This window comes from Vicia villosa, linkage group LG5 (genome assembly GCF_029867415.1).
Source record: "Vicia villosa cultivar HV-30 ecotype Madison, WI linkage group LG5, Vvil1.0, whole genome shotgun sequence".
Classification (NCBI taxonomy): domain Eukaryota; kingdom Viridiplantae; phylum Streptophyta; class Magnoliopsida; order Fabales; family Fabaceae; genus Vicia; species Vicia villosa.
In genome coordinates, this window is record NC_081184.1 from 35059394 (window position 1) to 35074886 (window position 15493).

Consider the following 15493-nt stretch of genomic DNA (forward strand, 5'->3'; position numbering starts at 1 on the left):
ATTTCAAACAACCTTAATCATAAATATTAAATGCATCTTCTTTTTAACATTGTTAGTAAATAAAAAGATTCAAATTTCAAAACACATGAAGCCATTGAGTGTGTATTTTTTTTGGCATTACTCATTACATATGTTAAAAACAACAATGACATCTACAATGATGTCAAAAACATTACTTAAAATTTCAAAAATAACAAATATAGTACTCATAAACTAACTAGAAAATAGTTAAAAAATTCTTAGAAGCAAGTGGTGGAGTTGGCCAAGTCTTGAAGTATAATCATCTATCTCATCGTGCATGCATTTTAGCGTTTCTTTCTCACTCTTTCCCTCATTCTGCATGCACACGCCTTCTCTTTCTTTCTTCTTACTTTCTCTCCGGTCACCGTCGAACCAGTCCCTCCTTAACCACTTCTCTCCGGTCAGATTCCGACGAACTTCAACTCAACACTCGCTTTTCCATTCCACCACACAAATGAAAATCCTAACCAACCACCACTCGCGCGGCGTCAACTTATCTCCCTAACCGCCGGCGACCGGACTCTCCGTGCATACTTCCGGCGGCACGAGGAAGCTTCGTTGCTGGATTTGGTATCTCTATACGACTTTTTCGATTTCGATTTGTGTTTCTATTTTCGAACTCGTTTCAATTGTTAGGGTTTTTTCTGAGTTTCTATTTGCAGTGAAGCTTGTTGAATTGAAGTTGAAAATGGAGTCAAAGTGCTGCATGAACGGTTTGTGTGGTGCCTCCACGTCGATACGGTGGCGGAAAGGTTGGATACTTCGATCCGGTGAATTCGCCGATCTATGCGATAAGTGCGGGTAATGATTTTCTCTAGATTCTAAATTGATACGCGTGCGTGAGTTGAAAATTAATGCGATTGACGGCGTTGAGTTGTTGTTATGAAATTGTACGGATTAAACAGTGAATTATAACGGAATAGTAATAATTATTTTATTTCTGATTTTTTTTATGAATTAATTGTTCATTGTTAATTTGGTTTTGGGGTTTTACTTTGAAATTTGAATATGTTAATTTCTTTCTTTTCTTAAATAAATCTTATAACTACCGATTTGACCTTATCACTTTGTTTTTTTCTGCCGATTTTTCATAGTGTGGCGATGTTTGCGCTTTAACTTTTTGCTTTTTTTTTGTTTGTTTTAAAGAAGTGTTTTGGTGCGGTTGTTGATCTCATCATTGGTAAGATTGTGGCTGCGGATCATAGTTTAGAACGTTTTTCTTGGCACGTGTTTATGCTTAACCATATTTATTATTATCATGATATATTTCGAGTAAATTACCCAAAAATAATTTATTGGTGATATATACGAAGTAGTAGCATAAGATTTCCCAAAATGAGCAAATACATTAAAATAAAACAAAAGAAAAGCAAGTTCATTTGCTAGCTGTGAAAGAACATCTGATGCAAGGTCGTGTGTTCAAATCTGCGACATCCCACTTAGTCACCTTTAGGAGGGGAAATTCCAGCCTATACTAGACTATAAAAAACAAGAGAAAAGCCCTATGGATGATTATATGATCAGACGCAAGGTTGTGGGTTCAAACCCGCAACATCCCACTTATTCATCTAAGTGAAATTTCAGCCTTTACTAGACTAAAAAAATCAAAAGAAAAGCCAGATAGATGATTATATGTTCAGTTTGATTGTATGATTTTGAAGATTCGAATAAGGTTCATTTGGCCGAAATTTCAATGTTCAAATCATGTTTAGTGATCATGGACAAAATATGACTACTAGTGATCATATGTTTAGATTATCATTTGATAACTCGATGGTTTTTATGGACAAAATATGATTATTGAAATTAATACATATGCTAATGTTTCTACACACGAGTCTTGTGACATATAGTTTTCAATCAAGTTCAGAGTGAAAATATCAGGAGAAGTTACTGTAATTATTTTCACACACACATTCATGTTTGCATAAGCTGATCAGATATGTCCTTTAGATTATGTATTGACTATGATTAGTAAGGATGCCAATATATTTGACTTGGTTGAAGTTGGACAAAACCTAGAAACAACTTCATGTTCATATGCTTACTCTGGTTTTTTTTTTTTCCTACTTCTATCTACTCTAGTTCTGCTTATGAGAAATCAGAGTTTTGTGATGTGTTCCATGCGAAAGATTCTGGTTGGAGAGAGTGCACTTCATGTGGCAAGGTAGAGTGTGTTTAAACTCATTTTGTTTACCCACATTTTTAGTATCTCAACCTGCTATGATATACTTAATGATCCTATTTGTTCTATTATCTATAGCGTCTTCACTGTGGATGTGTTGCTTCAAGGTCTCAGCTTGAAATACTTGATACTAGTGGTGTAAGCTGTATAACCTGTGCAAGTAATTTAGGACTTCAACCTGTAAGCTCACTTCACCATGTTCCATATATAACTAACCATTGTGTTTACCGATCATATTAGAACTTATGATTTTTATTTGACAAAATAATTGACAATGATAGATAGAAGGTCTTAAACTTAATTTCTTTTTTAAATCTTGTTTCATCATGTAATTGGTAAGTTAATTATTTATTAGCATTTAGAGGGTAAACTGAATGTCTGTGATCTGATAAAAAATTGTGATCTGATCTCTGCATTTCAGATCTGTTCTTGTATATATAGGTTGTTACTTCTTGCCTATATGGTTACTTTGTATTTACGCTTCAATTTTCAAGTCTAACTGTTTGTTCTCAAAATTGGCAATGATAACTTACTTGGCAGATTGTTAGTAATGAAAAGCCCAATGAATCTGAAACAGCAAAGGGAAAACATGTCAGTGCGCAACAGTGCATATCTTTGGTTGACCAATTAAATGTGAAGGATATGCAAGTTGGGAATTATGTAGAAAATGACGGTCTGAGGTGCTGGCTCAAACCTCACAATGTTGATATGGATGGACCTTCTACAGAAATCAAACCAGAAGTTTTACAGTCTGTTGGAGAATTTGGTAACACTTTGATATCTCAATTTCATCTTGAGTCAAATGGATCATCTAGGACTGCCAATGTAGAGAACTGTAAGGCAGACAGCATGCAAGGTATATATGAATCAGTGGCACAGACAAATTTGAGTATGACCCTTGCTGCCCCTTTGGTAAATTTGAATCCCTTTCATAATGCCCTTGTTGATGAAAGAGAACAAAGAAAAATGTCACCTCCACTTCTATTGGCGTCTAGATCTCGCCATCTTTTACCTAGACCCCCTAGGCCAACTCTCTCTCCAGGCTTAGAAGGTAATGCAGGCACGGTGTCCCAGATTCGTATAGCAAGGCCTCCTGCTGAAGGACGAGGAAGGAATCAGTTGCTTCCACGATATTGGCCTAGAATTACAGATCAAGAGTTGCAGCAAATATCTGGAGAGTATCCAACATTTGTAACTAGTTCTTTGAATTGCTAATTATAGTTAAGATACTTTGCGAGATGATAACTTGTTATTGTTTTGACAATTACTATTTGCCTCAGTAATATATTTCCTTAACCATAATTTATGGTATGTTCAAGTCCAAATTCCACCATTGTGCCACTCTTTGAAAAGATGCTTAGCGCAAGTGATGCTGGTCGAATTGGTCGGTTGGTTCTACCAAAAGCATGTGCTGAAGTAAATTTTTTTAGATTATCTGTTGAATTTATATTTACTGTTTTCATTTTGTATAACCAATTATTAATTTATTATATTAAAATTTATTTTTCTTGATGAGTCATGTAATTTATTAATACTTAAAGAAGATGGGATTGTGCAGGCATATTTTCCTCCTATATCTCAACCTGAGGGCCTTCCTCTGCGAATCCAAGATGTGAAAGGAAAAGAATGGATGTTTCAATTTAGATTTTGGCCAAATAACAACAGTAGGATGTATGTTTTAGAAGGAGTAACCCCCTGCATTCAGTCTATGCAACTGCAAGCTGGTGATACTGGTATGTTTTAGTGAGAGAGCCACGTGGGAATCTTTTTTTTTTCTGTCTTTACGCACTGCAACATAAGCTAAATTTGAAGAGTGATAGATATGTTTTTTCTTTGGCTTTACGTATGTCTATTGGCAATCAGAATCTCTGCAAATTCCTGGCTCAATATTCTTACAAATAATTAATCATACCTAGAAGTTATGCTGCCTGTAGATAATGACTGCAAATACTTTTTCTCGATTCTTTTGATTCCTTTCTCTGTCTTCTGAGGAATTTAAGAAGTTTGTTTACTTTTATTGATAACTTTTTATTGTTATTTGGACAAAATACCAAAAATATTGAACTACATTTGATTTTGCTTTGGGGGATTGGGAATGGGGATACGATCAAATGGGTTCTCTTTTATGAAAAGCAGTTAATTTCTGTACTGTTTCTAAGTTTTATTTGTTACATGAAGGTTTTCTTTTTTACTAAATGAATTGTGTTTATCTAAAAATTTGATAAGCTTTTCTAAAAAATGCTGCAGTTACATTTAGCCGTATGGACCCTGAGGGGAAACTTATAATGGGGTTCAGGAAAGCAACGAATTCTACTTCATTACAGGTAATATCCACTTTTAGCTCATATAGCAAATTCAAACTTAATTGAATTGATATTAAATTACCTATTAAGCAGGAAACTTTTCCGTCTAGTATGCCCAATGGTTCTCATTCAAGTGAAACTTCCTATTCTGGTGTTTATGAGAATATACCTATATTAAGTGGTTACTGTGGCCTTCTTCAGTCTCAAAAGGGATGTTCAGAAACCCACCTAAATGTGCTGTCTAAAAAGTGGAACTCAGTTGGCGGTGACATGGATTGGCATAATGTAGAAGCACCCGAAAGCAGGAAAAGAGACGCATTGTCTTTGCCACCTGTGCTGGTTCCCGAGAAGAAAAGAACCAGGAATATTGGGTCAAAGAGTAAGAGGTTGCTTATTGATAGCCAGGATGCACTGGAGCTGAAACTCACTTGGGAAGAGGCTCAGGATTTACTTCGTCCACCGCCAGAAGTTAAGCCAAGTGTTGTCATGATTGAGGACCACATATTTGAAGAATATGAAGTGAGTTTACTATTTATAAGCAGTAATTATTTTTAAAATTATGTCATTCAAGTTCTCATTCACATTAACATATGATTGTATGAGAGAGTTGTTGAGTTCGAGTTATAACTCAGACACCAACTTTGAGGAAAAAAATATAGAGAATATTTTGTTGGTTCAAACAGTTAATTAATGCATTCATTTGCTGTCTAAAATGAACTTTTCTAACATAACGTCAAAAAAACAGTTGATGGGTAGGGGATGTGTGCCGTGTAATTTTGAAACTAGAAAGGGTCAAAAAAACAGTTGATGGGTAGGGGATGTGTGCTGTGTAATTTTGAAACTAGAAAGGATGAATGCATAAGTTATGCAAGATGAGGACTATCTCCACTTATAAACACATATTCATACCACATATCTAATCAATTTTTTTTAAATGTGGGACTCTTAACACCCAAGACACATCTGGAGTGTGACCCGATTTGTCAAATAGCAGATGGTCCAACAGATCTTGGGTAGACTTTGATACCATCTTAGGTTATTATATTGGGCTTAACTCATCCTTATTAGTTTGGCTTGTAAGGCAAGAAATACCACCACTTATAAACATATGTTCAAATCAAGGCCGTCACAATTTTTTGGAGGCCCTGTGTAGGTTAGTCATGGTTCAACCATGACAAAATAATTAGAGGCCCTATTTAACCCCATTTTAATAGTGACAACAATTTATGAGGCCCTATTTAGTAATAGTTTAACTGTAATAAATTTGAGGCCCTGTGCGGTAGCCCGCTTTGCACGCCCTCAAAGACGGCCCTAGTTCAAATCATCTCTCATTCAATATGAGACTTTAAACATACCCCCTCAAGTTTACGACAAGATATCTGGAACGTGACCCGAGTGACTGGAGAGCCGAAGCCTAATAGCAGGTAGCCGTAGCCCAACAGTTCTTGGATAAACTCTGATACTATATTAAATTTTTATATTGAGTCTAACTCATTCTTACAAAACTGACTTGTAAGGTAAGAGAGATCTTTCTTGATAAATTTTTGATCCGGCTTTGTATATTTTTTTTTACGTGAGATTTGAGTTTTTCACAATGCACCTTCCTGAAGCCCTGTTGAGTAGTTCTTTGATAGACTGATACCATGTTAGATTTTTATATTGGTCTTAACTCATCCTTACAAGCTTTGTAAGATGAGGGGTGTCGCCCTTACAAATTTTTGTCAGATCTTATGTGTAACCTATATGGGGATCAAAGCCTCAACTTCCTTCTCACTCCACTCCTTAACACCAACCCAGCTCCCAAACCAACCTTGTCCATATAATTCACTCATTTTTTTAACATATAATTCACTCATTTTTTTAACATGGACTTCACTTGCATTAGTTTGTCAATACATATACACTAACCGTGTGCGTGTGTGTGGCCTAGTGGTGAAAGCTTGGGTCTTGAGGGTGTGCTCTCCTCAAGGTCTCAGGTTCAAATCCATCTAGACCCAGATTGTCTACACGGAAGTGATTAAATTTGTGCGGATAACATATAAAACTATAATATTTAACTTGATTTTTAGGTCTTAATAGCTTTACTTTTGAAGAAAAGTCTGGACTAGGAAGATAAGATTACATTTTCTTATACAGCCTGTATATGATCTTGCTTAGGGGTGAACTTACTTCTATTCATGCAGGAGCCTCCTGTCTTTGGAAAGAAGAGTATATTTGTGGTACGATCTAATGGGTAAGATGAACGTTTCCATTATTTTCTTTTCTTTTCATTGCATGTATCTATCTCTATGATTTCTTTTAGAAAGTTCTACAAATACAGAATCTTATACATTTCAATAGTCTTATAATTTGGAGTATAATTGTACCACAGGATAAATGAGCAGTGGGCACAATGTGATAGTTGCTTAAAATGGCGGAAGTTACCGGTTGATGTACTTATTCCCTCTAAGTGGACATGTATGGAGAATTTTTGGGATCAAAGCAGGTGAGTAGAAGATTCTATTGTAATATTATTATTGCCAATACATGTTTTTAATAAGACCTTTGTGCTTCTGCAATGCTGTCAGCAGGTGTTCGTGTGCTGCTCCCAATGAATTGAACCCAAGGGAACTGGATTATCTTTTGAGAATGAACAAGGGTATTTCTCTATTTCTTGCTTTAATTTAAATACACGCGATGCTTTTGTAGTTATTGCTGATCAATAAATACTTGTAGAAAATGGTTCTATCTTCAATTAGCTTTCGTTACATTTTAAACTATGCTTCTTTTCTGAGAGTTTCCTATTGGTAGTTACAGATGGTTTTGAAATATTTCTTGCTTTAAGGAGCGTGCTATTTAGAAACTTGATCCCTGATCTTTTACATTTTAATTATAACTAGTATAGATACCGAAAAATAAAAATAAAAGTTAATCATATTCTAGTAATAGATTTTCTTAGGGGCGCTTAGATAGATTGGGGTCCAAATTACTTTCCTTTTAAATTTGGATCCAGATGCTTTTTGTTAATGAGCTTTTATAACTATGCCCTTGTTTTTGGTTTTTTTGTTGTCTTTAAAAGGAAATACACACAACTGAATAATGCAAAAGCCTCTTTAATAACTTGTTTACATATTTAGTTTACATATTTGCATTAGAAGATTTGAAAATCCGTACGATTGGTGTAAAAATTCATAAAGGAAAAATATGCACAGGATGGTTATAACTTATAATTAATAAGTAATGACTGTTTATGTATGATATATCTCCCTTTTGGATTGTTGAAAATTTTATCAAAATTTATCAAAACTGATGCATAATGAGATTTACAAATGTCATCCTAGTATCTTTTCTAACATTTTTAAATCTAAGTGATCTTATGAGTCTCCACTTGAAAGAATTGAATTTTTTTTACCAATATGACAAGAACGTGAAGGGAAGTAACGCTTTATACTATATGGTGTTGCTACTACAGAGCTGTTGCTTTTGTGAACAAATTATCTGTTTTGAATGAAATTAACAAATCCATGATCCCAAATTATGCTGCATTTTCAAGGATGGTTAGTTTGGGACTATTATACGTGGATGTTGACATGTTTTTCATGTCAACTAATTCTTGTTCCCTAGAAGTCAAAAAACAATTCTCGTTTCCTAAAACATTTTAAATCCATCATTTTGGAATAGAATTCAAGAAACAAAGACTAGCAGCAGCAAGCCAGAGGCCAGCTTTGGAACGTGAATCTTCTGGTCTTGATGCTTTGGCCAGTGCTGCAGTACTTGGAGATGATGCAAGTGACTCTGGCAGGACACCAGTCGTGACCACTACAAAACACCCTCGTCATAGACCTGGGTGCTCCTGCATTGTCTGTATCCAGCCACCAAGTGGGAAGGGAAAACACAAACCTTCCTGCACCTGTAACGTGTGCTTGACAGTTAAACGTCGGTTTAAAACCCTGATGATGCGAAAGAAGAAACGTCAATCTGAGCGAGAAGCTGAGATTGCTCAGAAAAATCAGCTATCATGGAGGACCAATGATGAATCAGAAGTAGACAGCACTACTCGACATTTAACTCCAGTTGATGGTTCGGAGAATGAAGCAAGGGTGCCAAATGAGTTAAGCTCAAGGAGTCAAGACCAAGTGGTTGAAGTTGCCAAGGGACAATTAGACTTGAACTCCCAACCGGACCGGGAAGACATGCAAGCTGGACCAAACACTTTGAGCATGATGTCTCTTCTTGAAGAAGCAAATCTCCCATTGGAGACATACCTGAAGCAAAATGGTCTCTCTAGCCTGATATCAGAGCAGCAAACAAACTCAACATCAAATGTGCAGCCACAGACAACCACTGAGAGTGAGGGAAGACAAAATGAAGATTGCTGTACTGCTTCTGCAGGTCATGAACAGGTAGGCAGTCCTGAAGAAAACAGTGAGCAAGACAGAGACCAAAACAATTCAGTTTCATGAAGTCTTGCTACCTTCATTTGTTTCCCCTTTCCTTTACTCTGAAGTCATTATACAAGAACTCTCGTGAAGGCTATAAAACTACAAGAGGTTTGATAGGGATGTCTATATTCTTTTTTCTTGTCCTAACTGAGAAATTTCCCACTATACATATAAGAAGCTAAAAATGCTGAAGTTTATGTTTTAGGTTGTACACCAGTGTGAGGCAAGGAGTTGAAGTAAAGCATCTTCTTGCCATGGTAATACATTAATACATCTGATAGTATTTGTTTATTATGTGTGTTGAGTTTAAAGAAACGATTCGTTTTACAGATTTAATAAGTTTTGTTTGTCATCTATTAAATGTTAACTCTCATTAATTCTCTGACTAAACATGGTAACAAAGTTGGAAGTAGTTATTTAGAAATAGCTAGGAATAAGGGTTTGCATGATTTAGAGACTCTTTGTGGCTACAGTGCTTATATACCAACAGGATACTAACATACAATTCTCAACACATTCTCTCTTACTAGTTAAAACTTACAATGAATTTAAATCATGTATTCCACATAAATTTGAGGTGACTCATAAATTTTAATCAATAGAAGAATGTGTATTCAAACGTGTATTTTGCTAGCATTCTTTGATTTGTAGCAAATCACCTTTCTGTTTGATGAGTTTGGAAAAGCCTCAAGAAAATTCGACCCAAATTAATCTTTTGTAATCAAGTATTTCTCTTATTCGAGTCAAACTTAAACCAAAATTGGGTTTGGTTCGGATTATTAGGTTTATTTGGTAGACTCGAGTATTTCTCTTATTCGAGTCAAAAAAGTTGGGTTTTGTTCAGATTTTCATATTTACAAATTGAGTTTTGTTTGAACGATTAGATACAGTTTATATAACTTATACCAAGTCTCGACGGTTAATAGTATTTAATCAAACAATCTTATAAATAGCCTATTTTTTATAGACATATATTTTTATCTTGTTATTTTATTTAATATGACCGTTTGATCAATTCTTTTAACGGTTGAGATTTGGTGTAAGTCTTTTAGACTTACATCTGGTGTCAACGGTGTCAACGGATCCTACCTCAAATAATAAAATGAATCTTGCACTAAAAATGAATTCTTCTCAAGAAAAAGTGTAAAATAATTTACTTGTCTAAACTTAATAATTTTGTTAAATAAAAAATTCTACCCAAACAACCTATCTGCTGAATAGCATGATTTTTAGTGAAGGAACCCAATTGCTGTTAAAATTCCTAACCAAAAGCCACAAGAAGTTTTAAGCAGTTAGAAACTCCATAAAAAAATAAAGCTCTAGTTCTAACTTTAGAGTTTTATTAGCACAAAACCGAACACTTATTTTTCTCGGAAACATATTCGGAAACACAAAAGCTAACGCATACACATACTTTAGATTGTCTATATATTTAATTAGAATTAAGAGAGGTTGTGGGTGTAATCGCGTTGAGGATAGAAGTAGCAGAGTGTTTAAAACCATGAAATATTTTAGATCTCTGCATTTTGCTTATTGATGAAAAGACATAACAACTACATGGTTTATCCCCTATATGAGGTTTCTATGGTAGATCATATCAACCCTAGACACACCCAAATTCTATTGCCAAAATAGAACAAAAGAACTAACCAGTGAATACCAAACTTGATCCTTAAAATTGAAGACCTTACAATGTGGTCCCTAAAATGACCCAAATTTGAAAATGATATTCAAATTTATCATTTTTAATCACATTAGTCATATTGGATCTGTAATTTGTTTCTTGATATCATCTCCAAAGACTAATGTGATTGAAGATTTTCAAATTTAAAACTCACTGAAAAATACATTAAGGAACTAAAATGCTTGACACTTATAAATTTATTGTCTAAACTAGCCATTCAATAAAAAAATTAACATTGGAGAAATTGAATGGCCTAAAAATCTAAGCTTTCTCTGATACTGAGGATGATTGCTTTGTACTTTCTTCCCTGGTGATCTCCTCAGTAATGACAGTGGAGGAACGGGCAAGAGGAGGAGGAAGCGCTACGGGAACAGAAGACCATCTTGGAGGATGTGAAGGAGATGTTCCAATTGATGGTAGGCACGGAGGAGAGAAACCCAAACTAGGTCCATAACTGATACCATCAACATTTAGTGATTCCGCCATTTGTCTTCTGTACACAGCGGCTGGGTCGTGCAGTTGGAACCAACGAGGGTACTGCATATCTAGTAAGATTATCAGATTCTCAACAATGACTTTCATGGTTGGTCTTTCTGATGGTTCCTTTTGGAGGCATCTTTGTGCAATGCCAGCTACTATTCTTGCTGCTTTGGGCGGAAACCGACCTTCAAGTTGAGGATCCATGATCACAGACAAGTTGTCGGCTAAGAAAGGCTGACACCATTTAACTAAGTTCCTCTCTCTCTTGGGGAGATTTATGTCAAAATTCTTTCTTCCTGTAAGTAGCTCCAGAAGAATAATTCCAAAACTCCATATATTGCTCTTTGGAGTAAGCTTTCCTTTTCTCCATGTCTCCACAGAAAGATTTCCTGCCGCCTGTATTCACGAAAAGAATGATTGTTAACAAAACTAAAAGAACACGGCTAAGGGAAGTAGCCCCACTCACGACCTCTAGGTAAGGGTCATGAGGCTACAACCTTACCATTGCACCGAGTTCGACTTAGAAGAAGAACAGAACTATTGGAACATACGTAGATATACAAAGTGAATGTTATATACCAGCACACACAATGCGCTTATGCACGAGTAAAAGAACTTACAGCTGATCTTCTTGAAAACGTTTCCTGAGCAATATTTCCAACAAAACCATATCCTGAAAGCTTTGCATTGAAATCTATATCAATCTGTATGTTCGCTGCTGAAAAATCAGTATACATTGCCTGCTAGAGATTCAAAACTGTATCAGTGAAGGTAGAAACATATTAAACATAAGATTTGAAATCTAATGTACTGTAAAAACATTAAAGTAATATCTACTCATGCTATATTTTTTCAATCTATATCAATAAATACACAATAACTCATCTCCCAATCGCAATCACTTAATAAGATCTAACGGCCGTGTATGTTTATCACCTTAAAAGACCCTTCGTCATGCAAGAAAGTAAGACCTTGTGCAGCAGAGAAGGCGATTTTCATTCTTGTGTTCCAATCAATCGAAGGGCCGTCAGGTCTCCTGAACAACAGGCTGTCCAAGCTCCCATTGCTTAGCCTCTCGTAAACCAACATCCTTGTTTCAGAGGTATCGCATGCATAAAATCCGAGCAATTTGCAGATGTTCGGATGTTGTATTTTCGCAAGAGAACTAACTTCATTCATGAACTCCCTCAAGCCCTAGAAGAAGGCACGACATACATATAGACACTGTCAGAGACGGAAAATGTAAACTTTTTAACTGTCAAAGACGAAATTTTAAACCTTTCAACACAAGGCTAATCATAACTCATACTTATATTTGAACATGTTTTGATGCAATACAGAACATTTTCAGTTCTTGGCTTCGAAATGGTTTGAAAATATTCAAATATATGAAGATAGGAAAGTAATGTAGCAAGAAGAAAAGTAGAAAAGTACCTGAGTTGATGGGTGAAGGCGCGTGACAGTGGCTTTAAGCTTCTTACATGAAGCTTCATGAAAAAAGGAAGCTTTATATATGGTGGAAGAAAAACATTCTGCCATGCATCTATCCCAACGGAAATTGTGACAAGCAGCGACAATTTCCTCATACAGAAAGAAACGAACCGGATCAATAACTGTTTCTGGCTTAGGGCTGCTAGTAGCCTTCAATGGATATCTTCCTTTAGGCGGTAAAGGTAGTGGCCTAGCTAGATGCATTTTCTTCATGGATCTGTCTCGGTTTTTATACCATTCTCGCGCATCACACTGAAATGTTTCAACACCATCTTGTTCTGCTGTATCATTACCCGAGCCAGAAGCATAGAAAGGATCACTAGCCATCCTTAACTTCAACGGACCCCTATTTCGAGGAGATGGAAGAGGTAAGGGTAGTGGACTAGGTACTGGACTAGGTAAAGGAGCCACCTTCATTAATCTCGCTAGAGATTTCGACATTTCTCCTTCCTCTTGCTCAACTGAGGCTAGAGCCTCTGCATCTTGAAGAGCTGATGGAGCAGATAATGTTCTTGTTCGGTTGTTGGTAACTTGGTTAATCGGGTTAGGCGATTTCACGCTAGTCTTAGGATTTTGAGGATCGAAGTGTAATGAGCGAGAAGCTTGAAGTTGAGGCATTGCTGTAGATACCTTCTCATTACGACTTCCGATTTGTGATTTCGACCTTTCATACTTTTTCTTCATGTTCTTGATGACAGTTAAACATCCCATTTTCTATGCAGAATTTGGCACTAGAACTGTTTAATTGCTGCATAAATAAAAATAATAGCATAATCAAACTTAGTGTGGACTTTAGCATATTGAAAATTTCGGTGTAAAACTCGTAATAATACAGAATAATACATAAAAGTGTTATTACGAGTTTTACATATGTTATGACAAATTTCACAATAAAAATAACCACCTCTATACACCATAATCTATGAATCACTTGACATACATCAACACTGATTTTATCGACATTGATATTTAATTAAAAAAAAACATAATTACATGTATCAGTGCAAGACGCTAACACGTCTTTGTTCAGAGTTGTCTATGCTACAAAAACAATTATTCACCTCTTTATTCAGAGGTATCTATACTACAAAAACAATGATTATCTTATAAATTAAAGGACGACGAAATTGCATATAATGTAATTCAGATCCATTTCATCAAAGAAAATATACAAAATTCAAGTGAATTTACATTTACTTCAACCTCATCACATAATATAAACAATAAAGAAAAGAGAAAAAGGCCAAATTTTAAGATATAAAATGAAACTGTAATATAATGAATGAAACTACAATGATGCACAACATTTTAAGATTAAATAAAAAACAATAAAACAAACTCACCAATAAATTTTGAAACATAAAATGATGATGAAAAATCAAAGAATAAAAAACAATGAAAGGGACATTGACACACACCTATAGAGAAACCAGATATCAGCTCCTCATTCAACTCAAGAATGAAAAATATTATTTCAAGTATTTACGTATTTATAAAAGTCAAAAGAAAGTTGATTAAAAAGTTGTGTGATTAGGGGGAAGAATAATTTTAATTTTGAGATAAAGTGGAAAAAGCTCATATTTGGAAACATGAAAACTATAGAGAAAGACTTGAAAATTGCTTCAAATGGTAAGTAAAAAATCAATGTGCAGAAAAATCAAAATCACACATTATTTTTTTTTTATCATTAATGAATTATTATTAATAGAATCTGAAACATAGACACAAATGGTAGCTACACGAACACTTTTTTACTTTTCAACTTTTCTAATTATATCCCTAAACATATTGTAATGACCAGAAAAATATCTTTTTGATTCTTCTCAAAGTCGTGCTTTGAATTTTGACCTGTAATTTCTTTTCTGACTTATGAGAAGATTTGGATCCTTGTTTGAATATGATCAAAAATGGATAAGTTTTTTAATATGGTTTTGAATTGATACTCTTTTATACTAGCATGTACATGGCTATTAGTTGAAGTAGGTAAAGTAAAATCATATGAATTTAATTGATAAACACCGACACGACACTGACACTATAAATTTTATATCATCGATTAATCGTGATTATTTAATTTTTAATAATATTTAATTTTTATTTTAATTATTTATAAAATAATATTTATAAATGGTTGTGATACACTGACTTTAAAAAAAATATTATATTAATTAATCTTAAATAATATTTATTTAAGAAAAAATTATTTTAAAAAAGTGGTATTAAAAAGTTGTTTTAAAAAAAATGTTTGAAAAATAATATTTTAAATGATTAATGATGAGAACTATCAACCTTCACTCTAATTATGAGGTGCTTTTAAAAAAGTGTTTCATTGGCTATTATTAAAATATGATATATTAATATTATAAGACTTTTTATATGAAAAAAGGGGTCATGCACTGACAGTGTAAAATATTTTTACACTGTCAACCAATCACCACCATGCATCCAATTAAAACATTCTTTTATTTATAAAAAACTTTAATGACATGGCACATTCATGACTCCTCATTGGATGACAGTGTAAAACTATTTTACACTGTCAGTGCACTACCTTTTAACTCTTTTTATATCATGTAAAAATATTTGTGAATAAAAAATTATTTTAAAATATTTTATACTAATGATGTTCATTGAATTAGATGTACCTAATTTTATAAATATTGTAATATTATGTGTTAAATTTAACATTAGATTATATGAATTTAACTCTTGAATATCTCACCATTTGATGGGAGATCTATTTAAAAAATTGCGAAGTATATAAATTTTATTTAATAAGAGTTGAAAATAGAATGATAGAGTTATATATGAGTATTTAATAAAATAAAAATATTAATATTGGTCAATATAATACAATTCAAAGTGTTTGAATGGTTTATAAATATTTAATAAGTTGGATAATTATTAA

General features: G+C 34.2%; 2 protein-coding genes across 7 annotated transcripts; one reads left to right on the forward strand and one right to left on the reverse strand.

Annotated features, from left to right (window-relative positions):
- The first annotated feature begins 223 nt into the window (after positions 1–223).
- LOC131601551 (B3 domain-containing transcription repressor VAL2-like) lies at positions 224–9291 on the forward strand. Of its 6 annotated transcripts, XR_009283690.1 has the most exons (14): positions 224–591; positions 684–822; positions 2107–2188; positions 2285–2386; positions 2747–3384; positions 3526–3622; positions 3765–3939; positions 4454–4530; positions 4603–5028; positions 6693–6742; positions 6881–6994; positions 7077–7147; positions 8170–9038; positions 9136–9291. XR_009283690.1 is itself a non-coding variant. In XM_058873404.1 (13 exons), exons 2-13 carry the CDS (start codon positions 710–712, stop codon positions 8949–8951), a joined length of 2619 nt encoding a protein of 872 aa, XP_058729387.1. In that variant the 5' UTR covers positions 224–591; positions 684–709; the 3' UTR covers positions 8952–9291. The 6 variants fall into 6 exon arrangements, 5 of the variants coding, with proteins under 5 accessions (XP_058729387.1, XP_058729385.1, XP_058729384.1 ...); XM_058873404.1 differs by having other exon boundaries at positions 4711–5028; positions 8170–9291; XM_058873402.1 differs by having other exon boundaries at positions 689–822; positions 8170–9291.
- A 1159-nt stretch (positions 9292–10450) lies between these two features.
- Positions 10451–13370, reverse strand: LOC131601552 (probable serine/threonine-protein kinase PBL16). The gene is made up of 4 exons (XM_058873406.1): positions 12529–13370; positions 12031–12288; positions 11715–11834; positions 10451–11490 (listed from the first exon to the last, which is right to left on the reverse strand). The coding sequence occupies exons 1-4, from the start codon at positions 13294–13296 to the stop codon at positions 10876–10878; spliced, it is 1761 nt and encodes a 586-aa protein (XP_058729389.1). The 5' UTR covers positions 13297–13370; the 3' UTR covers positions 10451–10875.
- Between the last annotated feature and the right edge of the window lie 2123 nt (positions 13371–15493).